The following is a 26,133-nucleotide window of genomic DNA, read 5'->3' on the forward strand; positions in this document are numbered from 1 at the left end:
TAATGCTTTATTACGTGTTATAAGCATGAACATTTATGTCCTATTATAAGGCTTTTATTGTATGATGTGGAATATTGCAGGTTACCTGTAATTAATCACAGAATTGCATTTTTATTTATAATTCATAAGTGTTCCTATCAGATTATGGTCTTTCTCTCGAGGAACACCCTTTTCTTTTCTCTAAATCTTGCGTCTATGAATGCCGCTCTCTGTATATTTTTACATGGGCTGATATTGCTGTCTCGTTATGGAAAAATGTGAATTTAGGGCCCTGCGCTGTCAAACGAAGAATGAGACAATGTGAAAGAGCATAACACGTTGTGTACAGTGGGGAAAAAAAGTATTTAGTCAGCCACCAATTGTGCAAGTTCTCCCACTTAAAAAGATGAGAGGCCTGTAATTTTCATCATAGGTACACGTCAACTATGACAGACAAAATGAGAAAAAAAAATCCAGAAAATCACATTGTAGGATTTTTAATGAATTTATTTGCAAATTATGGTGGAAAATAAGTATTTGGTCAATAACAAAAGTTTCTCAATACTTTGTTATATACCCTTTGTTGGCAATGACACAGGTCAAACGTTTTCTGTAAGTCTTCACAAGGTTTTCACACACTGTTGCTGGTATTTTGGCCCATTCCTCCATGCAGATCTCCTCTAGAGCAGTGATGTTTTGGGGCTGTCGCTGGGCAACACAGACTTTCAACTCCCTCCAAAGATTTTCTATGGGGTTGAGATCTGGAGACTGGCTAGGCCACTCCAGGACCTTGAAATGCTTCTTACGAAGCCACTCCTTCGTTGCCCGGGCAGTGTGTTTGGGATCATTGTCATGCTGAAAGACCCAGCCACGTTTCATCTTCAATGCCCTTGCTGATGGAAGGAGGTTTTCACTAAAAATCTCACGATACATGGCCCCATTCATTCTTTCCTTTACACGGATCAGTCGTCCTGGTCCCTTTGCAGAAAAACAGCCCCAAAGCATGATGTTTCCACCCCCATGCTTCACAGTAGGTATGGTGTTCTTTGGATGCAACTCAGCATTCTTTGTCCTCCAAACACGACGAGTTGAGTTTTTACCAAAAAGTTCTATTTTGGTTTCATCTGACCATATGACATTCTCCCAATCCTCTTCTGGATCATCCAAATGCACTCTAGCAAACTTCAGACGGGCCTGGACATGTACTGGCTTAAGCAGGGGGACACGTCTGGCACTGCAGGATTTGAGTCCCTGGCGGCGTAGTGTGTTACTGATGGTAGGCTTTGTTACTTTGGTCCCAGCTCGCTGCAGGTAATTCACTAAGGTCCCACTGTGTGGTTCTGGGATTTTTGCTCACCGTTCTTGTGATCATTTTGACCCCACGGGGTGAGATCTTGCATGGAGCCCCAGATCGAGGGAGATTATCAGTGGTCTTGTATGTCTTCCATTTCCTAATAATTGCTCCCACAGTTGATTTCTTCAAACCAAGCTGCTTACCTATTGCAGATTCAGTGTTCCCAGCCTGGTGCAGGTCTACAATTTTGTTTCTGGTGTCCTTTGACAGCTCTTTGGTCTTGGCCATAGTGGAGTTTGGAGTGTGACTGTTTGAGGTTGTGGACAGGTGTCTTTTATACTGATAACAAGTTCAAACAGGTGCCATTAATACAGGTAACGAGTGGAGGACAGAGGAGCCTCTTAAAGAAGAAGTTACAGGTCTGTGAGAGCTAGAAATCTTGCTTGTTTGTAGGTGACCAAATACTAATACGTATTTTCCACCATAATTTGCAAATAAATTCATAAAAAATCCTACAATGTGATTTTCTGGAAAAAGAATTCTCAATTTGTCTGCCATAGTTGACGTGTACCTATGATGAAAATTACAGGCCTCTCTCATCTTTTTAAGTGGGAGAACTTGTACAATTGGTGGCTGACTAAATACTTTTTTTCCCCACTGTATAATACTTGTTCATATCACTCTGTCCTCACAATGCTTGACATAGTGGTTTCAGGCTGCATCAACTGTACATCTCTGATGTTCAGAGTTGTGCTCATCTAGCAAGATGCTACTATACATCTAGAGTACCTACAGTATGTGTCTCTACTATTGTTAGTGCTTGGGATTGTCACAAGCAGGGCTTGAACTCCGGTCACAGATGTGGAGAGCTGGGGGTACTACCCCTTAGCCACAGAGGAGGTGTAGTTGGACCCAAATGAAACACCCAAGGCAATACTCCAGGCAAGTAGACTTAATGCAAACAAAACAGGAGGCAAAACAAAATAGCTCCACGAGGGGAGAAAACCAAACTAAAGACAACTTAGAACAGCTTACTTGGACAAACACGGTGGGACAAAGCAGGAGACACATAGCCAGGACTCAATAACCAAGTGAGACACAAGGGGAAAACACACAGCTAAAATACACAAGGGGAAACAAGGCACAGGTGACCTGGATCAAGCTAATTAGGACACACGAGGAAGAACTAAGGCAGAGGGGAACACAGATGACCTCTAGAGGCCCGGAGACAAACAGGAGGCAGGAAGCTGACACACACGAGGAAGAACTAAGGCAGAGGGGAACACAGATGACCTCTAGAGGCCCGGAGACAAACAGGAGGCAGGAAGCTGACAGGACCCCCTCCTCTAGGAACGACTCCTGACGTTCCTTCCAGAACACCCTGGCCCCAGGGTGCGAAAATCTCGGATCAAACCTGGGTCCAGGATGTCCCTGGCTGGAACCCAGGAGCGCTCCTCTGGCCCGTAGCCCTCCCAGTCCACCAGATACTGCAGAGAGTTCTGGACCCTCCGGGAGTCCAGTATCCGGCGGACTGTGTAGGCTGGCTGGCCGTCAATGATCCTGGGAGGTGGCGGGGGTCTGCGTGGGGGGGCAAAGGGAGAAGACAAGACAGGTTTAAGGAGTGAAACATGGAAAGTGGGGTTAACTCTAAGGGAGCGAGGGAGAACCAAACGATACGAAACAGGGTTAACTTTTCTAGCTATGCGGAAAGGGCCGATGTATCTCTGGGAAAGCTTCTTGGAATCGACCCGGAGGGGCAGGTTCTTAGTGGCCAACCAAACTCTCTGACCAGCTCGGAAACTAGGGGCCGTCCGGCGGTGTCGATTAGCCTGACTTTGGTATCTCTGGGAGGTCCGAAGGAGGGTACGCCTGGCCTTCTTCCAGGTCCGCCTACAGCGTTGGACAAAGCGCTGGGCCGAGGGAACACCAACTTGCGCCTCTTCCTCTGGAAATAATGGAGGGTTGTAACCGAACTGGCATTCGAAGGGGGACAATCCGGTGGCTGAGGACTGGAGGGTGTTGTGGGCATATTCAGCCCAAATGATATAGGTGGCCCAAGACGTGGGATTACTGGCCGCCATACACTGCAGGGTGGTCTCCAGATCCTGATTAATCCGTTCCGTTTGGCCATTAGACTCTGGATGGAACCCCGACGATAGGCTGGCTGTGGCCCCAATAAGCCTGCAGAAGGCCCCCCAAAACCGGGACGAGAATTGGGGACCTCGGTCAGAGACCACGTCCAGGGGAATGCCAAATATCCGGAAGACATGGTTCATGAGGAGCTCAGCAGTCTCCTTAGCCGAGGGCAGCTTGGGCAGGGGAATAAACCGGGCAGCCTTAGAGAACCGGTCAACGACCACTAGGATGACGGTGTTGCCCTGGGATGGAGGAAGTCCCGTAACAAAGTCCAGAGAAAGGTGTGACCATGGCCTTCGAGGAATAGGTAAGGGATGGAGCAGTCCCTGGGGTCGCTGGCGTGTCGACTTTCCCTGGTTGCACACAGGGCAGGCCTCAACATAGACCTGCACGTCTTTCTTGATGGACGGCCACCAAAACCGCCGTCGGAGGAATTCCAGTGTGCGAGCACTGCCTGGATGGCATGTCAAGGGCGACTCATGACCCCACTGCAAGACGCGGGCCCGAACAGAGAGAGGAACGTACAGGCGACCGGCAGGACCACCGCCTGGATCGGGCTCATGGACAAGGGCTTCTCGTACCCCTCTTTCTAGTTCCCACTGAAGAGGTGCGACGATCCTAGACCTCGGAATAATCGATGCCAAGGGCTTCTCTTGTACCTCGGGAGAATAGGCTCGAGACAGGGCATCCGGCTTGACGTTCTTGGTGCCAGGTCGGTAAGACAGGAGGAACTGGAATCGATTAAAGAAAAGGGACCATCGTGCTTGCCGAGGGTTCATCCGCTTAGCCTGTTGGAGATATTCCAGGTTCTTGTGGTCTGTGAGAACCTGGAAAGGGTGCTGAGCCCCCTCAAGCCAATGGCGCCACTCTTCCAAGGCCAGTTTTACCGCAAGCAACTCTAGATCCCCCACGTGGTAGTTGCGCTCGGCCTCAGACAGGCGGCGAGACATGAAGGCACAAGGGTGTAATCTCCCATCCTCACCCCTCTGTGACAGGACGGCTCCCACCCCCACCTCTGAGGCGTCCACCTCCACCACGAAAGGTCTTTCTGGGTCAGGGGTCACCAGAATCGGAGCAGAAGTGAAGCGGCGCTTGAGATCCTCGAAGGCCCCTGCTGCTTCCGGACCCCAGTGAATCTTGGTCCCTCCTCCCTTGGTAAGCGTCGTCAAGGGGGCTACCACCGAGCTGAAATTCTTGATGAACTTCCGATAGAAGTTAGAAAAGCCAATGAACCGTTGAACCTCCTTGACCGTGGCAGGTGTGGGCCAGCCGTGGACTGCTTCGACCTTCTTGGGATCCATCTCTAGGTGCCCGGGAGTGACAATAAACCCGAGAAACTGAGTCTGAGAAACATGGAATTCACACTTCTCAGGTTTAACGTAGAGGTGATTGTCAAGGAGCCTCTGGAGAACCCTGCTAACATGCCCCTCATGCTCCTTCAGTGACCTCGAGAAGATGAGGATATCGTCCAGGTACACGAAGACGAACAGATTAAGCATATCCCGGAGAACATCATTAATCAGGGCTTGGAATACTGCGGGGGCATTGGTGAGCCCGAACGGCATCACCCGATATTCATAGTGCCCCGTGGGCGTGTTGAACGCCGTCTTCCATTCGTCTCCTTGCCGGATCCGCACGAGATGGTAAGCATTGCGGAGATCCAGTTTAGTGAAAATGGAAGCCCCTTGAAGCAGCTCAAAAGCAGTGGCCATGAGAGGAAGGGGATATCGATTCCGAACCGTGATCTTGTTGAGTCCCCGGTAATCAATACAAGGCCTAAGACCCCCGTCCTTCTTTTCAACAAAAAAGAAGCCCGCCCCAGCCGGGGAAGTAGAGGCATAGATGAGGCCGGCTGCCAAGGACTCCTTAATGTAGGTGTCCATAGCTGCGTGCTCGGGGGAGGACAAGGAAAAGATCCGACCTCTAGGAGGGCAGCACCCAGGGAGTAGATCAATGGCACAGTCATACGTGCGATGAGGCGGTAAGGAAGTAGCCCGGGCCTTGCTGAACACTGCCTTGAACCGATGGTAAACACTGGGGACTCGGGAGACGTCAACAGACTCTTGAAACTGGGTACTAGGGGCTGAGGGACTCTGAAGCATGCAGGTGAGTTGGCAAGTGGGACCCCAGCTTAGAATGGTGCCAGTAGGCCAGTCGATCTGGGGATTATGTCTGCATAGCCAAGGGTGACCCAGGATAATAGGATACTCGGGAGAGTCAATGAGATAGAAGGTCTCCTCCTGCTGGTGTTGAGAGATGGTAAGTCGCAGGGACTGAGTCGCCTCTGTAACCTTTCCTGGTTCCAGAGGTCTGCCATCTAAGGCTGTAACTGCCTGGGGTTGAGGAAGTAGTTGGGTAGGGATCTTAAGTTCCTTAGCCAAGGTTACATCCAGGAAATCACCTGCGGCACCGGAATCGATCATAGCCTGGACCCGATGCTGGTGGCCCTCCCAGGACAGAGTGGCTGGAATAGCCAGGACAGCGTTAGTCGGAGGAGCTCTAATTCTCCCCATCACAGCCCTCCTGTAGCTGGGCGGGGACTGGCGTTTCCCGAAAGCTCGGGGCAAGTGGAGCGGAAGTGGCCGGCAACCCCGCAGTAGAGGCACCGACGCTCCCTCATGCGACGTTCCCTTTCATTGGGAGAAAGCCTGGAACGGCCTAACTGCATGCTCTCCGGGGAATCCTGGAGCAGTTCAGGAGCCGAGAAAGCTCTGAATGACGGAGTCCAAACAGGAGAAACAGAGCTGCTCAGAGGAACTTGGGACTGAGACACCTGGCGGCGAGCCGTTCTCCGCTCTCTTAGACGATTGTCCAGGCGGATGGCCAAGGCTATGAGGGACTCGAGATCTCCAGCTGGTTCTCGGGTGGCTAACTCATCTTGAAGGGGCTCAGATAACCCTCCCTGAAAGCAGACCCTCAGCGCTTCATCATTCCATCCGCTCCTTGCTGCTATGGTCCGGAAATCAATGGCAAAATCTGCCGTGCTTCGGGGGCCCTGACGGAGAGACAGTAGGCGCTTGGAAGCCTCCCGCCCACTGACAGGATGATCGAACACCCGCTTGAACTCTTCTACAAATGCAGCGTGGGAGTCACAACAGGCCTCCTGGGACTGCCACACCGCAGAGGCCCAGGCGAGCGCCTTGTCTGAAAGAAGGGTAATGATGTAGGCAATCTTGGAACGGTCTGTGGGAAAACTTGAGGGTTGGAGCTCGAAGGTGAGGGAGCATTGGGTGAGGAAACCCTGGCAAGAGCTTGGATCCCCAGAAAAGGGCTTGGGAGGTGGTAGTCGGGGCTCCGCCACCCGAGAAGGCCTGTCGTCACTGGGGGGTGACCTGGGGGAAGGGAGAGGACCAGGGAGGTGTTCAAAGAGCTGGCGGAGGGAACTCATCACTTCGGCCAGGAGTTGAGAATGACTAGCCATCAGCTCTTCTTGTCGGCTGAGAACGGCTTCATGGCGCTGGAAAAAAGCCTCATGTCGAGTGATCACCGCCAACAGGTCCTGGGAACTGAGTGTTTCTGGGTCCATGATTGACTTGGTTATTCTGTCACAAGCAGGGCTTGAACTCCGGTCACAGATGTGGAGAGCTGGGGGTACTACCCCTTAGCCACAGAGGAGGTGTAGTTGGACCCAAATGAAACACCCAAGGCAATACTCCAGGCAAGTAGACTTAATGCAAACAAAACAGGAGGCAAAACAAAATAGCTCCACGAGGGGAGAAAACCAAACTAAAGACAACTTAGAACAGCTTACTTGGACAAACACGGTGGGACAAAGCAGGAGACACATAGCCAGGACTCAATAACCAAGTGAGACACAAGGGGAAAACACACAGCTAAAATACACAAGGGGAAACAAGGCACAGGTGACCTGGATCAAGCTAATTAGGACACACGAGGAAGAACTAAGGCAGAGGGGAACACAGATGACCTCTAGAGGCCCGGAGACAAACAGGAGGCAGGAAGCTGACACACACGAGGAAGAACTAAGGCAGAGGGGAACACAGATGACCTCTAGAGGCCCGGAGACAAACAGGAGGCAGGAAGCTGACAGGGATACTTTTTAATTCCCAGGAAACTACTACAAATGAAAACTGGTTTCAGACAAACCGGTTTCCGAGAATCATTCTTATTATACACTGCTCAAAAAAATAAAGGGAACACTAAAATAACACATCCTAGATCTGAATGAATGAAATAATCTTATTAAATACTTTTTTCTTAACATAGTTGAATGTGCTGACAACAAAATAACACAAAAATTATCAATGGAAATCAAATGTATCAACCCATGGAGGTCTGGATTTGGAGTCACCCTCAAAATTAAAGTGGAAAACCACACTACAGGCTGATCCAACTTTGATGTAATGTCCTTAAAACAAGTCAAAATGAGGCTCAGTAGTTTGTGTGGCCTCCATGTGCCTGTATGACCTCCCTACAATGCCTGGGCATGCTCCTGATGAGGTGGCGGATGGTCTCCTGAGGGATCTCCTCCCAGACCTGGACTAAAGCATCCGCCAACTCCTGGACAGTCTGTGGTGCAACGTGGCGTTGGTGGATGGAGCGAGACATGATGTCCCAGATGTGCTCAATTGGATTCAGGTCTGGGGAACGGGCGGGCCAGTCCATAGCATCAATGCCTTCCTCTTGCAGGAACTGCTGACACACTCCAGCCACATGAGGTCTAGCATTGTCTTGCATTAGGAGGAACCCAGGGCCAACCGCACCAGCATATGGTCTCACAAGGGGTCTGAGGATCTCATCTCGGTACCTAATGGCAGTCAGGCTACCTCTGGCGAGCACATGGAGGGCTGTGCGGCCCCCCATTGAAATGCCACCCCACACCATGACTGACCCACCGCCAAACCGGTCATGCTGGAGGATGTTGCAGGCAGCAGAACGTTCTCCACGGCGTCTCCAGACTCTGTCACATCTGTCATGTGCTCAGTGTGAACCTGCTTTCATCTGTGAAGAGCACAGGGCGCCAGTGGCGAATTTGCCAATCTTGGTGTTCTCTGGCAAATGCCAAACGTCCTGCACGGTGTTGGGCTGTAAGCACAACCCCCACCTGTGGACGTCGGGCCCTCATACCACCCTCATGGAGTCTGTTTCTGACCGTTTGAGCAGACACATGCACATTTGTGGCCTGCTGGAGGTCATTTTGCAGGGCTCTGGCAGTGCTCCTCCTGCTCCTCCTTGCACAAAGGCGGAGGTAGCAGTCCTGCTGCTGGGTTGTTGCCCTCCTACGGCCTCCTCCACGTCTCCTGATGTACTGGCCTGTCTCCTGGTAGCGCCTCCATGCTCTGGACACTACGCTGACAGACACAGCAAACCTTCTTGCCACAGCTCGCATTGATGTGCCATCCTGGATGAGCTGCACTACCTGAGCCACTTTTGTGGGTTGTAGACTCCGTCTCATGCTACCACTAGAGTGAAAGCACCGCCAGCATTCAAAAGTGACCAAAACATCAGCCAGGAAGCATAGGAACTTAGAAGTGGTCTGTGGTCACCACCTGCAAAACCAGTCCTTTATTGGGGGTGTCTTGCTAATTGCCTATAATTTCCACCTGTTGTCTATTCCATTTGCACAACAGCATGTGACATTTATTGTCAATCAGTGTTGCTTCCTAAGTGGACAGTTTGATTTCACAGAAGTGTGATTGACTTGGAGTTACATTGTGTTGTTTAAGTGTTCCCTTTATTTTTTTGAGGAGTGTATATTTTGTTACAGGAATTGTATTTATTCATGTACTCAACAAGAACAATGCTTTCAGTGACAGTGTCAAACAAAAGGACTATTATCTTTTCCTGCCTATCAGTTTGGATTAAAATAGGCCCATGCTGTTCTCTGAGTAGGCCTATAACTCAACAGTCACATGGTTCTCTGCTCATCAGTAGCAGCCAGTAGTAGATTTATCTAACGTTCCACAGAGAGGAGTAGACTGGGCTGGTTGCCACAGGGTTGTCAGGGTCTTGTGAAAGGCTGTCCATGTTTGCTCAGCATTTGTCACTTACTGACTAATTGATTGGTTTTCATTGGTCTTGTCCCTGTCACTCATCCTCTCCTCTCCTCCTTTTCAAAAACAAGTTAGTTTCAGCACTACAGCCTTTGCTTTTCTCTACCCATGTCCTCTATATGTAGGCTACCATTTCCTGGTGATGCTAAAGATACTAACATGCATTGTAACTGGACCTCTAGCTGTGTTTGAGTGGCTGTGTGTGTGTCAGAGCTCAGCTGTGTAGCCATGTGTGTGTGTGTGTGTCACCTGTATGCCGGGGTTTGTGTGTTTTTGGGCTGTATAGACATGTGCAGAGGCAGCAGCAGCCGATTCAGACATAGAGACAGACAGAGAATGAGCCATGAGTCTGCTCTCCCAGCAGCAGCAACAATTACCTGACCTGCTTTACAGACAGACAGAGGGAGGGTGGGAGGGAGGGAGGGAGGGAGGGAGGGAGGGGGGGAGGGAGGGGGGGAGGGAGGGAGGGAGGGAGGGAGGGAGGGAAAGAAAGAAAGACAGACATATAATTGGAAAGACAGATGCATAGATGCAACTGAGAGAAAATAGATGGAGGGTGAAGGAGAGGTAGGTAAGGACACAGAGAAAGAGGGAGGGAGGGAGAGAGAGAGATTTCATGAGATAGAGAGTGAGATATTGCGGGTGGGAGGCGCTGAGGGAGAGGTGGCAGACAATTACTAGGCCATTGTCTGCCCAGTATCTGCTACTCCGTCACTGCTCAGGAGCTCTCCTCACTGGCTCCCTGCTTCACACTCACACACACACAAACACACATTTGGAGGAGCAGGTCAGACTCGGCTCCAGTAGGCAGGGGCTTTATATAGCTATAGCTCTCTAGAACAAAGCCTGAGAGCAGACTCACATATACACTCACAGAGATGATGGAACAAGAGATGAGAGAGGAGAGGTTTTATTGCAGAAGTGCCATTCAGCTCATATACCCATATGCTGTACATACACAAGCTTCAACACCTGAGAGACACACACACACATTCACCTGCGCGCACGCACATAGGCACATCTTGCTTTTTCAGTCTTGGAACGGGCATCAGAACAGAAATTCACCGCCACAAACCCTTGGCCTTGACTGGGCACGAAGCATTGGCTCTCAGCCCTCAGCCCTCTGCTCATATGAATGTCTGTGGTTTGTTGGTGTTTGGATGTCAGTAATGGGGACATGTTCTTATTTCTGTCCTGATGAGCTTTATCCTAGCCTTGGTAATTAACTGTGACGCGCTACAGGTTCATAAATAATATTGTTATTATTTCTGGTTTTGCGCTGTCATTCGACCTCTTGCGTAAATACACATGGTTGTTATTTTCAGAGAAGTTGAGGGATAGGTAGCTAGAGAGGTTGCGTAATTCTGAGGTTCAGAGAATTCTGTTGATACCCAGTCTCCTTTACTTTAGTATTGGGTGTTGTGTCCCAAATGGCACCCTGTTCCCTATATAGAGCAGTAGTACACCAAATAGGGAATACTGTAGGGTGTCAATTGGGACGGCTGAAGCATCTAACTTATAGTAACCTTACTCAGCAGTTGAGTCAGGTACAATTAACAGCCACCAAAATTAAAACAACCCCAAGAATTTGAGAAATCTCTTTTTCCGCTCATGGAATTACGCAATCCACATTAGTGAAGTGTCCCAGCTCCACATGCTGTTGCTATTATAATTGGAAATCTCCCTTCACTGAGCCGAGGGCTTTCTCCTGTGGACACACTTCTCTGGACCTGGAGATTGGCAGTGAAACTGAAATATCAAGGGGACAGTAGGGGCATGCGCCCTTCCCTTCCTACTGCTCCCCCTTCTCTCTCCTTCCTCTTCTCTCCCTCTCTCCTCTCTCTCCCCTTCTTCATCCATCTCAAGGGGCATGCCCCCGCCCCCCCCCCGTCAGCGAAGGTGCCTAATTCACTTGATGAGATGTTGATCGTCAACATTTCTCATGTCACAGTTATGAAAGGTGCGCCGCGTGTCCAAGCAGCGGAAGCAGCGAGCAGCCTGGTTCAGAAGCTGTCGGGGCGCCGCTGTCAGATGTCAACAACAGCTCCAGGGCAGGAAGAGAGCACTGCTGGAGGCTAACTAGGCACAGGGCATGTCCATCCTCCCCCGTTGGCCCCAGACCCTTGCCCCAAGTCCCCATGCCCCAGGGCAGGTGTGAGCCCCGGCCCTCCCCCTCCTGATACCTGCCCTGATCTCTGGCGCTCTCTAACCCTGCTCCCCTATGTAATACCAAGCCTGCTTTGCCTTGCCGGGATGGCCTGATCCAGCCTCACTTCTTACGAGGTGCCAAATTACGACTGGAAGCTTTTCATTTATCCCTTTGCTCTCGCTAACCTAATTATATACCCTCTAAAAATCTACATTGTTTCCATGTCATTTCAACCAAAAAATGTAATGTGATGATGTTGAATCAATGTGGGAAAACTGATTGGATTTGAAAAAAGTAGTCAACGTAAGGGAATGTAGTCTTTTTTCACCCTACTTTTAACCTAAATCCAATGACATGGTGAAATATGTTGTTGATTTCACATTGAATTCACGTTAGTTGACAACTCAACCAAATGTAAATTAAAACTAGACATCGAACTGACGTTTGTGCCCCCAGTGGGCTCTCTCTTTCTCTCTCTTTCTCTCTCTCACACTCTCACTTGTTCTTTCTCTGCTTTCTCTCTTTCTCTCTCTCTCTCTTGCTTTCTCTCTCTAGCTCTCTTTGTATGCCTCTCTCCTTTTTTGGGCTGTTGTTTGACGAAGAAAAAGCAGTAGACATTATGCAAGCCATCCTCATGACTAACTCTGCTCAGTTCTCTATGCCTTTCAAAAACAGGGTAGTTGTGTTCAAATGTGGTTGATGGAGACACACAGTTCCTACTCAAGGTGTATCTACATGATATTTCTCCTGTCTATACGTCCTCCTCCTCCACGTCTTCTCTCTAGTGCAAAGACTGATGTTCCTCCTATTCCGGTGTATTTCCACACCTCTGCTTTCCGTTGGAGGGTCTCAGGGTGCTACGCAGAGCATGTATAGGGGTGCCTTGGCATCTCTTCTGCTGGTGCGGGGAGAGGCGTTCGTCCAAACACTCCGACAAAACAGTCATTACACAGCAGCCCTCTCATTCCAGCGCTCCCTAATTGGTTTCATATGCCTCTGGGATGAGCCACTGATGACTGGGACCAGTTTGTGTACACCAGCCAGGGTCCAGTCTCTGTCTTTAAAGTGCAGAAGGCCATTCCGTTCCTTTGTTTGTGTGGGAAAGAGAGTTGAAAACAAACAGTGGATTAGAATGCACTGATGTATGTTAGGCCTGTGTAATTGCCTGCTCTGTAAACATGGCAGGTGCCAGAGCATCTCTAAACGAAAGAATGTCTGTCCCATTTATTTATTTAACTTTTATCTTGATGGGTTTTAACTGACTGGAATACCTCAGGAAAAACACTTTTAGATTAGATTTCTTCTCTATTTCGACCAAGATGTGTTGGCGCTGTCTGTTCTTTATTGTAGACCCGTTTTTCAACTTAGAAGTAGATTAGGCTAAGCTTTTATTGTAGATATACAGGAACATCAAAGTAGCTTTTAACCAAGACACTGTGTGTTCTATCCTGATGACAATGAGCTGTCTAGAGGGTGAGGGGTCTGTGTGAGCAGACCGACAGTGGAATATTTCAGTGTGTTGGCGTTGTACCGGTGGTGTGCTGTGCAGTGTCCAGGTCTGTGTCCCAAATGGCACCCTATTCCCTATATAGTGCACTAAAGGGACAAGGGTGCTGTTTGGGACGCAGCCCAGGACTGGGTTCTGTCCAGTCACAGGATGTAGGAGGCGGAGAGAGACTAGTGCTAAAAGCTGTTTGTGGCTGACAGAACCAGACCCATCATAGACCACCTCGCGGTTGGCAGAGACAGGACACAGTGTGTGTGTGTGTGTGTGTGTGTGTGTGCACATGGATGGGACACAGACAGGCTACTAATGTTGTGTGCCAGTGTCTGAGACAGACAGAGAGGGTACAGGTGATAGGAAACATATAGAGGGAGAGAGAGAAAGAGAGTGGGAAGAAAGAACAGAGAAAGAAGTGAGATGGAAAGAGTGCAAGAAAGTAACTTTACATAGAGGGGGAGAAGGAGCGAGCAAAGGAAAATTAGAAAAGGTGAAAGGGATGTACAGACAGAAAGACAGACAGACAGAGGGAGTGAGAGTTGGCGTCTTGGCCAGGTTGGTGAGTGCGAGAGAGACAGAGACAGAGACAGAGGGAGTAATACAGGAGTTGAACACTAACCAGATACCTGCTCGGGCCCATCCAGAGTTGAGGAGGAGGATCGAAGGAGAGGAGGAGAGGATTTGGGGCTGGGGTCTGGCCCCCGGTCTGCCTCCCCTGGCTTGCTGCGTTCACACGGAGGGGGGACTGTTTGTTTTAGTGGCTCAGTCCGCATGGCAACCACTTGTGAGTGGCTCCTGTGAAAGACTCCTCCGCTGGCTCAGCATGAAGGGGGAACATCGTCAACGAATAAACACGGCAAGACACTCTCCGTATGCCCCTCTGGACCCTGTACCCCCAAACACACCAGTCTTACCCCTAGAATGTATACTATGCACACTCACCATGAGCTGTACCAGTGGACTACCTTTTATCTCCAACCCTGTACCCAGACCTCTACACATAAACATCAGCTGACACTCTCCATATGCCCCTCCCTATGTACCCCTACACGTATCCCAATGACACTCCATACTGTTAATCTCTAATCCATCTCCTCCATCTTTCCCAATCCCCTACCATCCATTCTACCTCTCCACCTTCCTCTCTTTCCATCCATTTGTACAGTAGCTGCAGTAATTCCTCTTCGCCCTTCTCATTGGTCTTCTATGACTCTCTGTTTCAGACATGGACGAGTGTGAGAATGACTACAATGGAGGCTGTGTCCACGAGTGTATCAACATCCCGGGCAATTACAGGTGCACCTGCTACGACGGATTCATGTTGGCCCACGACGGACACAACTGTCTGGGTGAGTCCTCCTAACCCCATTTTAAACTCATAGTACAACCTATCCAAGTCTGTCATTTATGTTTGTATGTGTTATCTTTGGATCTTTCCCTTCCTGTATGTGTGTGTGTTCTTATTCTGCTTATTCTGTGTCTATCTGCATTTGTGTGAGTGGGTGAGTGAGTGCATGCATGTGTGTGTGCATCTGTGTGTGCATGCATACCTGTGTGTATGTATGTGTGTGTGTCTGTGTGTGTGTGCATGTACTGTACACTCTATCTGCTATGCGGTTTGTCTGTCTGGCTCTCAGCTCCCTTCATTCTCCATCGTTTGAAGGCCTTCCATTATTTCCATTTCATTCTTTGGGTTTCGTTTGGGAGGGTGCTCAGGGTTGAAGAGTTCTTCTCTCCCTCAGTTATATATGTCCTACAGATACCTGTCTGGTGTGTCTGCAATGTGCACTAACTGACAGATCCAGTCCATTAAGTCCTAGTCTTCTCTTATTGACTTAGTGTCAGGCAGACATATGTTTTTCTGCTCTTCTGCAACATGCCAGTTCTGCTTGGATGTGCTTAAACACATTTAATCTTTTCACTCCCTGCCTGCTGATTGACGCAAGCAAAATCAAAATATGTTGTTTGGATGCCCTTGCCCGCAACCCAAACATCTTTGGTGGGACATGTTTTGGCATTTGTAAGTATTATGTCTGATTCTGTGAAGCCAGGGAGGGAGGAGGAGGAGGGGAGAGAGGAACATGCCATTAGGTGTAGTGAGTATTGGCTGAGTTAGGTTCTCCTGGGGAGGTTTCAGGAGTATGTTGTTACAGTGTGAGTCTCACGTGATTAACTGTATGACAGCTTATTGACTCTGACTGCGAGATGAGTCCTGGATCGTATTCAGTAGGCATGGAACGGAAAAACTATTGGAAACAGAACAAATAGGTTGTTATCAATAAAACGTCATAAAAAGGTACAGTGTTCGATTTGCCAAGGAGACCCCAGCTCCACTAAAGGGATTGTTAAATAAATGTGAACTATTTGGTTGTAATATCAACAACCCCTCTTGAAGAGTATAGTCAGAACATTTCTGATTATTCCATGCAAAACAATTGCGCACATTTAGCTCTATCGTCAGAGTTTTACAGCAAGTAACTGCATGCTTTTCATGATCAGTAAACATCAATTGATCATGTAATTTCAGAAACGTGAAATTTCACGATATCTCTCAATATTGCCCACCATTAATTGGATATTTGAGAGATATAAAATAAAAGTGAACTATACCTGATAAGTGTGAGTGGTTTAGGTTAATTTCCCATCCTTTGTGGGCTCCGCCTGTCAAGCAGCAGAAAGGCGCATTTGCCGATGTACTGTTAGCTGATAATGTTTACTTTGCAAGCAACCGGTAGAAACTTTGTACAGTTGGCTAAACATAGTGGTAAGTAGACCTAATTTACTTTTTTCTCCAACCAACATAGGCCTACCTAGCGAAGTTAGCTAACCTTGTCCCCTTTTCAACATTGTTTTTAAGAGTGTTTAATCACGATTGCTGCTGACAAACATGATAGGCTACAGTGATTGATGGACCACATCAAATTGGCTAACTAGCTAATAGCAGATCACGTAAATATTCCCTGTTAACAAGCTAACTTTCAGGGGAGTTTGGCCTCACTGACTCTGATCTTGGATACAAACAGACCTGTCCTCTTTCAGTTTGCTTGCCCAGATGCTGATGAATCTTCAGTGATGATGAGCTTTTCTGTTCCCACCCCAAGTTCCCCTGCAACGCCCCTCTACCCCAACCCCCCAATGCCATAAACATAAACAAACCTGTTTTCAGCAAGTCAGAGAGGACAGAGGTCACCAGAGAAGGGCACTCCCATTCCCCCTAACCCTAACACTGTCTCACCCTCTGTTAGGACCAGGATAACACTGGAGTCTCGACAGCAATGTAATTGTATTATTTCTAACGTTTAAAAATGTCACTTTAATGTTACCCCTGTTGTTATTCTATTGACTTCCCAGAATTCAACTTGGCATGTCAAATGTTTATGTTACTGGTTGCAAATGGACAAAGGAAGGAAAAATGTCAGAGAGAAAATTAATAACCTAGGCTACCCTCTTATTTATTGACAAGGTTCAAGGATGAAATTCCACACTCGAAATCTGTCCGTTTTTATGTTTAGCAAGGAGGGATAGGGACACGGGGAGTTGCTTGAAATCTGTTTAATAGCTAGCTAGTGTTTTGGTGTTGTTTTTCTAATTCGGCGTGCCTGTCTGTCTGTCTGCCTGTGTATGTGTTTTAAGTGTCTGCAGCTGTTGTGTTGTCGGTGGCTGGTTGCAGAAGACTCGCTGGATTGTGTGTGTTGTGGTGAACTAAAGAAAATGAACACGAAGGAGAGAGATTTACTGCATGTGTTTGTGGCCACTTGGAAAGAATCAATGGGCCACATGCTGGCTATGTGTCAGCAGACCTGGGTTCAAATACTATTCAAAGTCTTTTAAATACTTTCATTGTTTGTTCTAGTCTGCCTGAAGTGCCAGATGGATGAGGTTTGCACTTTGGCGACTATTCTATTGATTCCATTGTGCTCGGCAAGATCAATCAAGCCCAGCTGAAGGATTTTAAATTAAATCATGTACTATTCAAACCCAGGTCTGTGTGTCAGAGTGGTTATAGAGAGTTCTCTAGTTGTCACCCTGCCCCTCCACAGCTGAGTGGAGGAAATTGGCCACATGTCTGTTAAAAAGTAATTAGCCAGACTATGCTGATAAGATGTAGCTTTAATAAACAGACACTAATTAACTGTGAATGGAGAGTTCAGTGGGAGGGATCGGAAAGCAGTCAAGAGAGAAATCCAAAACTTATGATCAGACATTTCCCACTGGGCACACACTGGTTGAATCAACGTTATTTCCACGTCATTTCAACAAAATTACGTTGAACCAATGTGGAATAGACGTTGAATTGACATCTGTGCCCAGAGGGCTATGATGACACTTAATCACCATCAGACATTTATGATGTAATTTAACCATGATCAGTCATTTAAATAATTAGAAGGACAATGAAAAGTGCTTTAGTATCTTTTATTTCATATTCATTTCTAATCCTGGTTCTAAACTTGATTCCGCTGTGTGTTACTGCCAATCCATACCTAATTCTCTCTCTCTTTATCTCTCTCTCTCTCTTTCTCGCTCTCTTTTGCTCTCTCTCTCTCTCTCCTCCACCTCCTCCTCCTCTCCCTCTGTATTTTCTTGGTTATCTTGGCGGTGGATGTGAATTGGAGGCTGTCCAAGCCATTCCCCCAGAGGCGATGGACTTGCTCTCTATTTGACATCTTTATTGCGGAAAGTCTCAAATACAACACCGAATAATGAAGAGGATGAGAACACAGGCAGGACCGCCGAGGGCCAGCGCACACCGCTCCGAGTCCTCCGCTGCTTCCAGGAGCTCCCTCGCTTTCTCTCTCTCTCGCTCTATCCCGCCGTTCTTCTCTTCCCAGTCTGTCTCTCTGTCTCTCTCTCTGTCTGTCTGTCTGTCTTTGTCCTCTCTTCTTCACCTCTTTTCTCCTTTTCATCGCTCAGTGTTCCCCTCCGTCTGTCATTGCTTTCTCCTTTCCTTTTCTTTTCTTTCCCTCGCTCACTCTGTCATCGGTCATTCTAGTTCTCCGTGACAGAGCAGTGAGATGGTGGATCACTCATCATCAGTCAGACCCATTAGGTGTGGCTCAGGGAATGACATCACTTCTCCACAACTGATTGCCCAATCCCCATTATTTTAGTGAAGTGCATTCATTCAGGAAATTCTATTAGTAGCTCTTCAGCACTTCACTTTTTTATCTGAGATCATCTGTTAGCTTTTTATGCGGAGGCGTGCCTGATTTGACACATAATTAATAGAGCTAAGGTCACTGTTTCCTTAAAAATTTAATTTGTGAAAACTTCACCCTCATCGGAGGTCATGACCTTGCTTTGTCATAGGCTCACAGCTTCCCAGCCAATCCAGCACTCCCGTTCTCCCTGCTTTGCCATGTGTTGCCATGACGTGGTATGAGGCAGACAGCAGCTTGGTAACAAATGTCACAGGAGTATTAGAGGAGCAGATCAGAGCATCATAGCTACCAATATATCTGATGGATGGATCTGGAACAGTCAGGGTGGAGGGCGAGAAAAGGGGATGGGGTCATTGGGGGCGGGCTCTGTGTGTGAAGACTTTGAGGGTACAGTTGCGTGCACTAAAAAGCTTGCGCTCTAGCGTCTAGTAGTGATAGTTTGCCACAAAAACCTGTTCTGCTGTAACTTTTTTGTGCCCACAACTGTATTTGGTTGGGTAGAGGTTTGGGGTGATATTCAGGATATTCTGAAGAGTTACGAAAGCTGACGTAGAGGTAGTGGTATGCGTGTACAGACTGCCTGTATATGGGCATCTGTATCAGGGTTTAGTGTAGTTCAATGTGGGTAGTTATATCATAGGGTTGTACAGTTTGGCTGTATTTCATAGGGTGAGGGGTGGTGGGGTGGTAGAGGTACAGTAGAGGGGGTCCAGGATGTTTATTTGAGGTGTGATCACTGGTGGAGGTAGAGAGGCTCAGGGAGGAACTATTTGGGGTCTGATGAGTATTAGTTGGGATCTATATTTGGAGCGTGAAGATATACAGTGCAAACTGTTTGAGTAATGAGCATGTTGTGTTCCTGCATATTGTCTCATGGATATTTTAACATCACCACCTTTCATGTTTACCCTCATCACTAACTCTCTGAGATACAGGTAACTGCCAAAATAATGAAAACACAAAGAATATTGAAGGCAGGTGCTTCCACACAGGTGTGGTTCCTGAGTTAATTAAGCAATTAACATCATGCTTAATTAGAGTCATGAATAACTATGCTGGGCAGGCCATTATTTTGGCTACCATGGCACAAGTGGTCACTGAATGGTTTGATGAGCATGAAAACGATGTAAACCATACGCCATGGCCGTCTCAGTCACCAGATCTCAACCCAATTGAACACTGGATTCTGGAGCGGCGCCTCAGACAGCGTTTTCACCACCATCAACAAAACACCAAATGATGGAATTTCTGGTGGAGGAATGGTGCCGCATCTCTCCAGTAGAGTTCCAGACACTTGTAGAATCTATGCCAAGGTGCATTGAAGCTGTTCTGGCTCGTGGTGGCCCAATGCCCTATTAAGAAACTTTATGTTGGTGTTTACTTTACTTTGGCAGTTACCTGTACACAAATAGTATCATGTGTGACGCATAGGCATGATATAGGAATAACTATATCATGGCTATGCGTAACTGACACACATAGTCAACCCACAGTTTGCTGGGCCAAGCCATGGTTTCCCAATTACTGTATATGGACATCTATCATCTACCAATGACAATCTGTCCACTTCAATGGTAGGACTCATCAGTAACAACATTAGAGTTTCTTATAATGTCTCTCCCAGTCCTAAGTACCCTCTCACTCAATGACATGTGAATGTATGGTTAGTGTAGGAACAACGGCAGACAGCAAACACAGTCACAGACAAGCCGCATCTCTAGGGACTTGTCAGTTGTCACAGCCTTACACATACGGCAGCATGGGTTGAATTAGCTGGGATTATGGGTTGGATGTTGGAGGTGCTGTAAATGAAAGTCTCATGTATTCCGTGACTGACTAGTGAGAATATAGGGTCTGTCTGTCTGGTTACTGTAACCGCCTGCCTCCTGTGTTCTGACTCATTAATCACTGCTGTAAACAAGATGTCAGGACAGAGCTCCATCAACGTTTCCCCCTAGGTTTGTACTCAAGACGGGTCGCAAAGGCCCCTAAAGACCTGCCAGGTCGCAGTTGTAAATGAGAACCTGTTCTCAACTGGCTTACCTGGTTAAATAAAGGTGAAATAAAATAAAAATAGAAATAAAAAAAAGTGACTGTTATACGGCGGATGACACCAAGATATTCAATTGAAGCCAATTTGATCTGATTTGTTATATCTTGGGGGCTATAATCATAGACAGAAATGGTATTGGAAACTGTTTTGATTGTTAACACAGCCTTGTTACTTCCCAGTCCCTGTATCTCTGTGCTACATGTACTCTAAGGTGTGTGATGTCTTGTCCACAGCCTGGCCACTCGTCAGTGAGGCTGCTGTACAACCAGGTCCAGTGGTCTGGGTCAGGGAGTTGGACTGGGGATCAGAGATCACTGGTGGTACACAGGTGGGATCCTTCACTGTTAGGGTGTATTGCTGTTCCACTGCCCTGAAGGCCGTTAACCCCAGAAACCACTTGGTTGTTTTTCTCCACACAACTACTTCTTCTTTTATTTGTATTTGTTTCTCTCTCGTTCATCCAATCTGACACAAACAAACTAACAACACAACATTGTGGCTTCTAGTAGACTGAAGGAACGATAGATAAACAGAAACCTCAAGACCTGCTGCTTTGAAATTAAGGGACAAGAGGGGAGAAACAGGAGGGAAGACAAAAATGTAGAGAGAGAGAGAGAGAGAGAGAGGAAGAGATAGAGAGAGGGGAAGAGAGAGAGATGGGGAGAGAGAGAGAGGGGAAGAGAGAGAGAGAGATGGGGAGAGAGAGAGAGAGAGAGAGAGAGCATGAGAGAGAGAACAGTCTGTCTTAACCAAACGTGTGTAGGAAGTTTCCTAGGGTCCCATATGTGTTGTGTCAACAAGTTTAGGGCACTAATTGATTTATGATTGCATAATTGCACTGCACTCTGATTAAAGGCCAGTTCTGTTCAGTTCCTCTTCAACCTTTTTGATTTAGACTTGTATTTAGTTTGTTTTGGCCGTGGACACAGCTGGGCCCAATATGTTGATCATTTGGTGCCTTGCTATGGACGTCTGTATGGCTCAGACAAGTTTATTTTCTTTCTGACGCGTCCTTTTCACTCCTACGCGAGGTCTTAGCTCAGAGTGCTTTGGCTTCACAGCGGGACAGGCTCTGACTACAGACTCATAGAATGTTGAAACTCTGACATGACAACACGGACAGATCGGGGGAAGGGAAGGGGGGAGACGTGGAGAGAGGGAGGAGAAGTGGAGGAATAGAGTGGGGGTTAGCCAACAGGCTATTGCTAACATCTCTTTAGAGAGTGACTGGATGAAACATGGAGGCACAGGGAAGGGTGATCTCCACTTAAAGTCTATGGTTTTATTTATTTCCCCTTTTCACTCTTTCTCTTCTCTCCCCTCTTCCCTCCTCTCCTCTCTACGCCTCTGCCCTTTATCTTTCTTACTCCTGTCGTCACCTCCAGGATGGGAAATTAACTGTGGCAGGTAGATAAAAAAAAAACCTAGCAGCCACTCAGATTGTTTACCAGCCCAAATATTTTTGTTACATAATTAGACAAAAAAATCACTCAAAAACAAAACATGTATTACTAGTAAGAAGTCATGGGGTATATTGCTTAATTTCATTGCATTTTTGTGACCTGTGTCTTTTAACCAATGTATTTAGATCCAATAATAAAAACAGATAAACAGTTCTACAACAGAACATCAAAAATCAACAAAGTGCCTGCCCTGCCACAAAATGCTGAGTGATCCGGCTTATTTATTATTATAGTTCAGGGCTTCATGCTGACATTTTTTACAAGGAGTACATGATGTGCTCCTAAGTAGAAATGTAGAAGCACGCAAATAAATCTATGAGAACAATGACTAAAAGTTCATGAATAAACGTTTTTGGGAGTGATGCATGCTCAATCAAGCACAATCATTAGGCGAGACGGAAATAGTTCAGCTGGCCCTTTAAGGGATGGGTCGTTACCATGGTAACTTGGGCACTGGCTTGTCTGTGATGGAAAAAATCTCAGACTGCGATGTCTTCCTAGCAGCAGACAGTTGCAGCAAACTCAAACTAACATTGAAAAAGAACCTACCATGTGAACAAAACAATGTAACTTGCCAAGAAACATGAGGACAAAGTCACACTTTAGTAGCCTTTCTTGTCAATTCGACCAACTTCTACATGTGGGTTTTGGATTAAAAAAACTAAAGTTCCCAAATGCTCTGTGTGACCATCCGCCAACGTGGCTGGTGGAATATACATTCTTACCCGCCAATGACAAAATCTACTCACATTTGACAGGTGGCGGGTGTTAATTTCCAACCATGGTCACCTCCCTTCTTCTACCCTTCCCTCCCTCCTCTCCTCTCCTCACCCCATCATCCTTCTCACCCTTTGAATCAAGCACATCCTCATCGCGTCCAAATAAAAGTTTACAGAAGCAAAACAAAGGCACTCTAGTTTAAACTTGCAGAGCGCCTTGCCAGTGTTTATGTTTAAATGTTGGCAAAGATCAATTAAATGTGGAGATGACAGTTCAACAGCCCCCTCTGTCTCTCTCTCTCTCTCTCTCTCTCTCTCTCTCTCTCTCTCTCTCTCTGTATCTCTTTGTATTACTCTAAAGTAAAAGCCTCTGTCATATTGATGTAATCTGTTTAGTTTTGTCTTTAGGGACGAAGGTAGATGAGAATGAACTTTCAACTTCTATAGGGATCTTCGAAGAGATCTGCTCCAGATTGTAGTGCATGCCTTGTGGTGCAGTTGGCTCTAGAAGGTTGGATAGTTTGGCTCAGGACACTGGTGAGGTCATTGGGTATGTTGTAGAGAAATGTATATTGGATGTTAGATGGTGGATTATGTTGGCTTGTGGGAGGTGGATGCTGCAGAGGGCATCTGCTTGGTAGAGCTCTGAACAGATGTTGTTTCACCCTGCAGCCTCGCTGTGATATGCTCTCTACAGTCATGCTTGAGAGAAATGCTCAGTTAAACACAGTATATTATTCTAAATCAGCCATGTTAGATCCTCCCTTACGTATGAATCTATCACGTTCTATAAAACTGTTTTCCTCTTTATTTGTCATTTTCCTGTCAGTCCCACTGCTCCCTCTCTCCTAATCAGACCAGAGGACATGAGACTGTAACAGGGCTGGAGGAGTTGAAGGCTTTGGCTGAAATCATTGAGCAGTTGAAACACTGGCACCGCTGGTTTTGTTCCATGTTTTAGAGGGCCCTTGGAACAGCCTTCTGCTCTCCTTGGACTGTAAAGCCTTTTGAGACACTCAGAGACAGTTGAAGTCGGAAGAGTACATACACTTAGGTTGGAGTCATTAAAACTTGTTTTTCAACCACTCCACAAATGTCTTGTTAACAAACTACAGTTTTGCAAGTCGGTTAGGACATCTACTTTGTGCATGACACAAGTCATTTTTCCAACAATTGTTTACAGACAGATTATTTCACTTATAATTCACTGTATCACTATTCCAGTTGGTCAAAAGTTTACATACACTAAGTTGACGGTGCCTTTAAACAGCTTGGAAAATTCCAGAAAATTATGTAATAGCTTTAGAAGCTTCTGATAGGCTAATTGATATAATTTGAGTCAATTGGAGGTGTACCTGTGGATGTATTTCAAGGCCTACCTTCAAACTCAGTGCCTCTTTGCTTGACATCATGGGAAAATCAAAAGAAATCAGCCAAGACCTCAGAAAAGGTTCATCTGTACAAACAATAGTATGCAAGTATAAACAATCAATCCCAGAACAAACAATAGTATGCAAATCAATCCCAGAAAAACAGCAAAGGACCTTGTGAAGATGCTAGAGGAAACAGGTACAAAAGTATCTATATCCACAGTAAAACGAGTCCTATATCGACATAACCTGAAAGGCTGCTCAGCAAGGAAGAAGCCACTGCTCCAAAACCACCATAAAAAAGCCAGACTACGGTTTGCAACTGCACATGGGGACAAATATCGTACTTTTTGGAGAAATGTCCTGTGGTCTGATGAAACAAAAATAGAACTGTTTGGCCATAATGACCATCGTTATGTTTGGAGGAAAAAGGGGGTTGCTTGCAAGCCGAAGAACACCATCACAACCGTGAAGCAAGGGGGTGGCAGCATCATGCTGTGGGGGTGCTTTGCTGCAGAAGAGACTGGTGCACTTCACAAAATAGATGGAATCATGAGGAAGGAAAATTATGTGGATATATTGAAGCAACATCTCAAGACATCAGTCAGGAAGTTAAAGCTTGGTCGCAAATGGGTCTTCCAAATGGACAATTACCCCAAGCATACTTCCAAAATTGTGGCAAAATGACTTAAGGACAACAAAGTCAAGGTGTTGGAGTGGCCATCACAAAGCCCTGACCTCAATCCTATAGAAGATGTGTGGGCAGAACTGAAAAAGCGGGTGCGAGCAAGGAGGACTACAAACCTGACTCAGTTACACCAGCTCTGTCAGGAGGAATGGGCCAAAATTCACCCAACCTATTGTGGGAAGCTTGTGGAAGACTACCCGAAACGTTTGACCCAAGTTAAACAATTTAAAGGCAATGCTACCAAATACTAATTGAGTGTATGTAAACTTCTGACCCACTAGGAATGTGATGAAAGAAATACAAGCTGAAATAAATCATTCTCTCTACTATTATTCTGACATTTCACATTCTTAAAATAAAGTGGTATCCTAACTGACCTAAGACAGGGAAGTTTTACTAGGATTAAATGTCAGGAATTGTGAAAAACTTAGTTTAAATGTATTTGGCTAAGGTGTATGTAAACTTCCGACTTCAACTGTACATTGGCAGGTGAATACAGCAATAGAGGGCAGATGGGAGAGGAGAGGAGAGGGACGAGAAGAGAGAGGAGGTGAAAGAGGAGAGGGGAGGGAAGACGAGAGGGGAGGTGATGGGACAGGAGGAGAGACCATAGAGGGAGAGATGGGGTAGGCAGGGAAGATGAGACAGTACCTAACAATAAAACACTATATTTATAGCTATATTAGGCACCTAAACAATATATATATATATATATATATACAGTAGGCCTATATTGTTGTCAGACAGGCACACAGGCATGCAGACAGATCAAAGTTCACTGCCTTAAACTGGAACATGATATGTGCATAGATAAAGCACACACCACACAAGACCCTTCTCCTCCTCTCCCCTCTCCCTCCCTGTGTTAGCATGACAGTAAACTCTTTCCTCTCCCCCCTAATGGTTAACAAGGCCTGAAAGCCTCAGTCCTCTCCACGGGGACTTAACAAGCCGACCGCCTAAATGCTCCGACGAGAGAGAATGTCGCCAGGTAAAGCCAGAACTCAAATAAAAGCCGACTGTAACCCACATGGAGATATGTCCGGAACTCAGACAGGGGCCCCAGACAGAGAGAGAGAGAGAAAGAGAGAGGAAGAGACAGAGGGAGGGAGAGACAGAGGGAGAGAGGACAAGAGAGAAACAGAGAGAAAAATGAATAGGAGACCATAAAGTCCTCTACTTCAGGAAGAGGTAGAGAGGATGTTGTGGCTCTCTATTTCAGGCAGTGTGACACAGAATCACAGGTCTGGTCTTGGTGTATTAAGCCTGAGCTGACCTGGCTGTCAGCGGACTTAGTCTCAGACCGGACGTTAGGAGCACCAGATCCACTGCTCCAACATTGTGTGTTCTACAGAGGGCCAGTCGTGATAATCGTAAAGCCCTTTACAGCCTGGCATGAAGACCATCCTAAATGCCACTCAGAGCTGTAAAGCTCTCTGACTAACTCAGTGCCATCAAAATATATACAACCTCTGTCTCCACAGACAGACAGACAGACTGTCCTTGGTACACACAGACAGCAAGCTCACTTGATCTCCTTGACAAACAGGCCCTGATCACCCCTGACCACTCATGATTTGGGGCAGGAGTTTTACATGACCCCAT

At 46.9% G+C, this 26,133-nt stretch overlaps 2 protein-coding genes across 2 annotated transcripts in view; both read left to right on the forward strand.

Moving 5' to 3' along the window:
• Positions 1-26,133, forward strand: part of LOC311139822 (metallophosphoesterase domain-containing protein 1-like) — a gene marked incomplete at its 3' end in the record, with an annotated part of 221,082 nt that overhangs the window by 88,912 nt on the left and 106,037 nt on the right. The window lies entirely within an intron of this gene.
• Positions 1-26,133, forward strand: part of LOC311140038 (signal peptide, CUB and EGF-like domain-containing protein 2) — a 92,439-nt gene that overhangs the window by 5,094 nt on the left and 61,212 nt on the right. The window contains exon 3 of the mRNA XM_084175007.1: positions 14,297-14,422. Coding sequence (XP_084031133.1) covers positions 14,297-14,422 — 126 coding nt within the window. The remainder of the gene's footprint in view (positions 1-14,296; positions 14,423-26,133) is intronic.

Source organism: Coregonus lavaretus (assembly GCF_964263955.1).
Source record: "Coregonus lavaretus genome assembly, chromosome: 13".
In the NCBI taxonomy this organism is placed as follows: Eukaryota; Metazoa; Chordata; class Actinopteri; order Salmoniformes; family Salmonidae; genus Coregonus; species Coregonus lavaretus.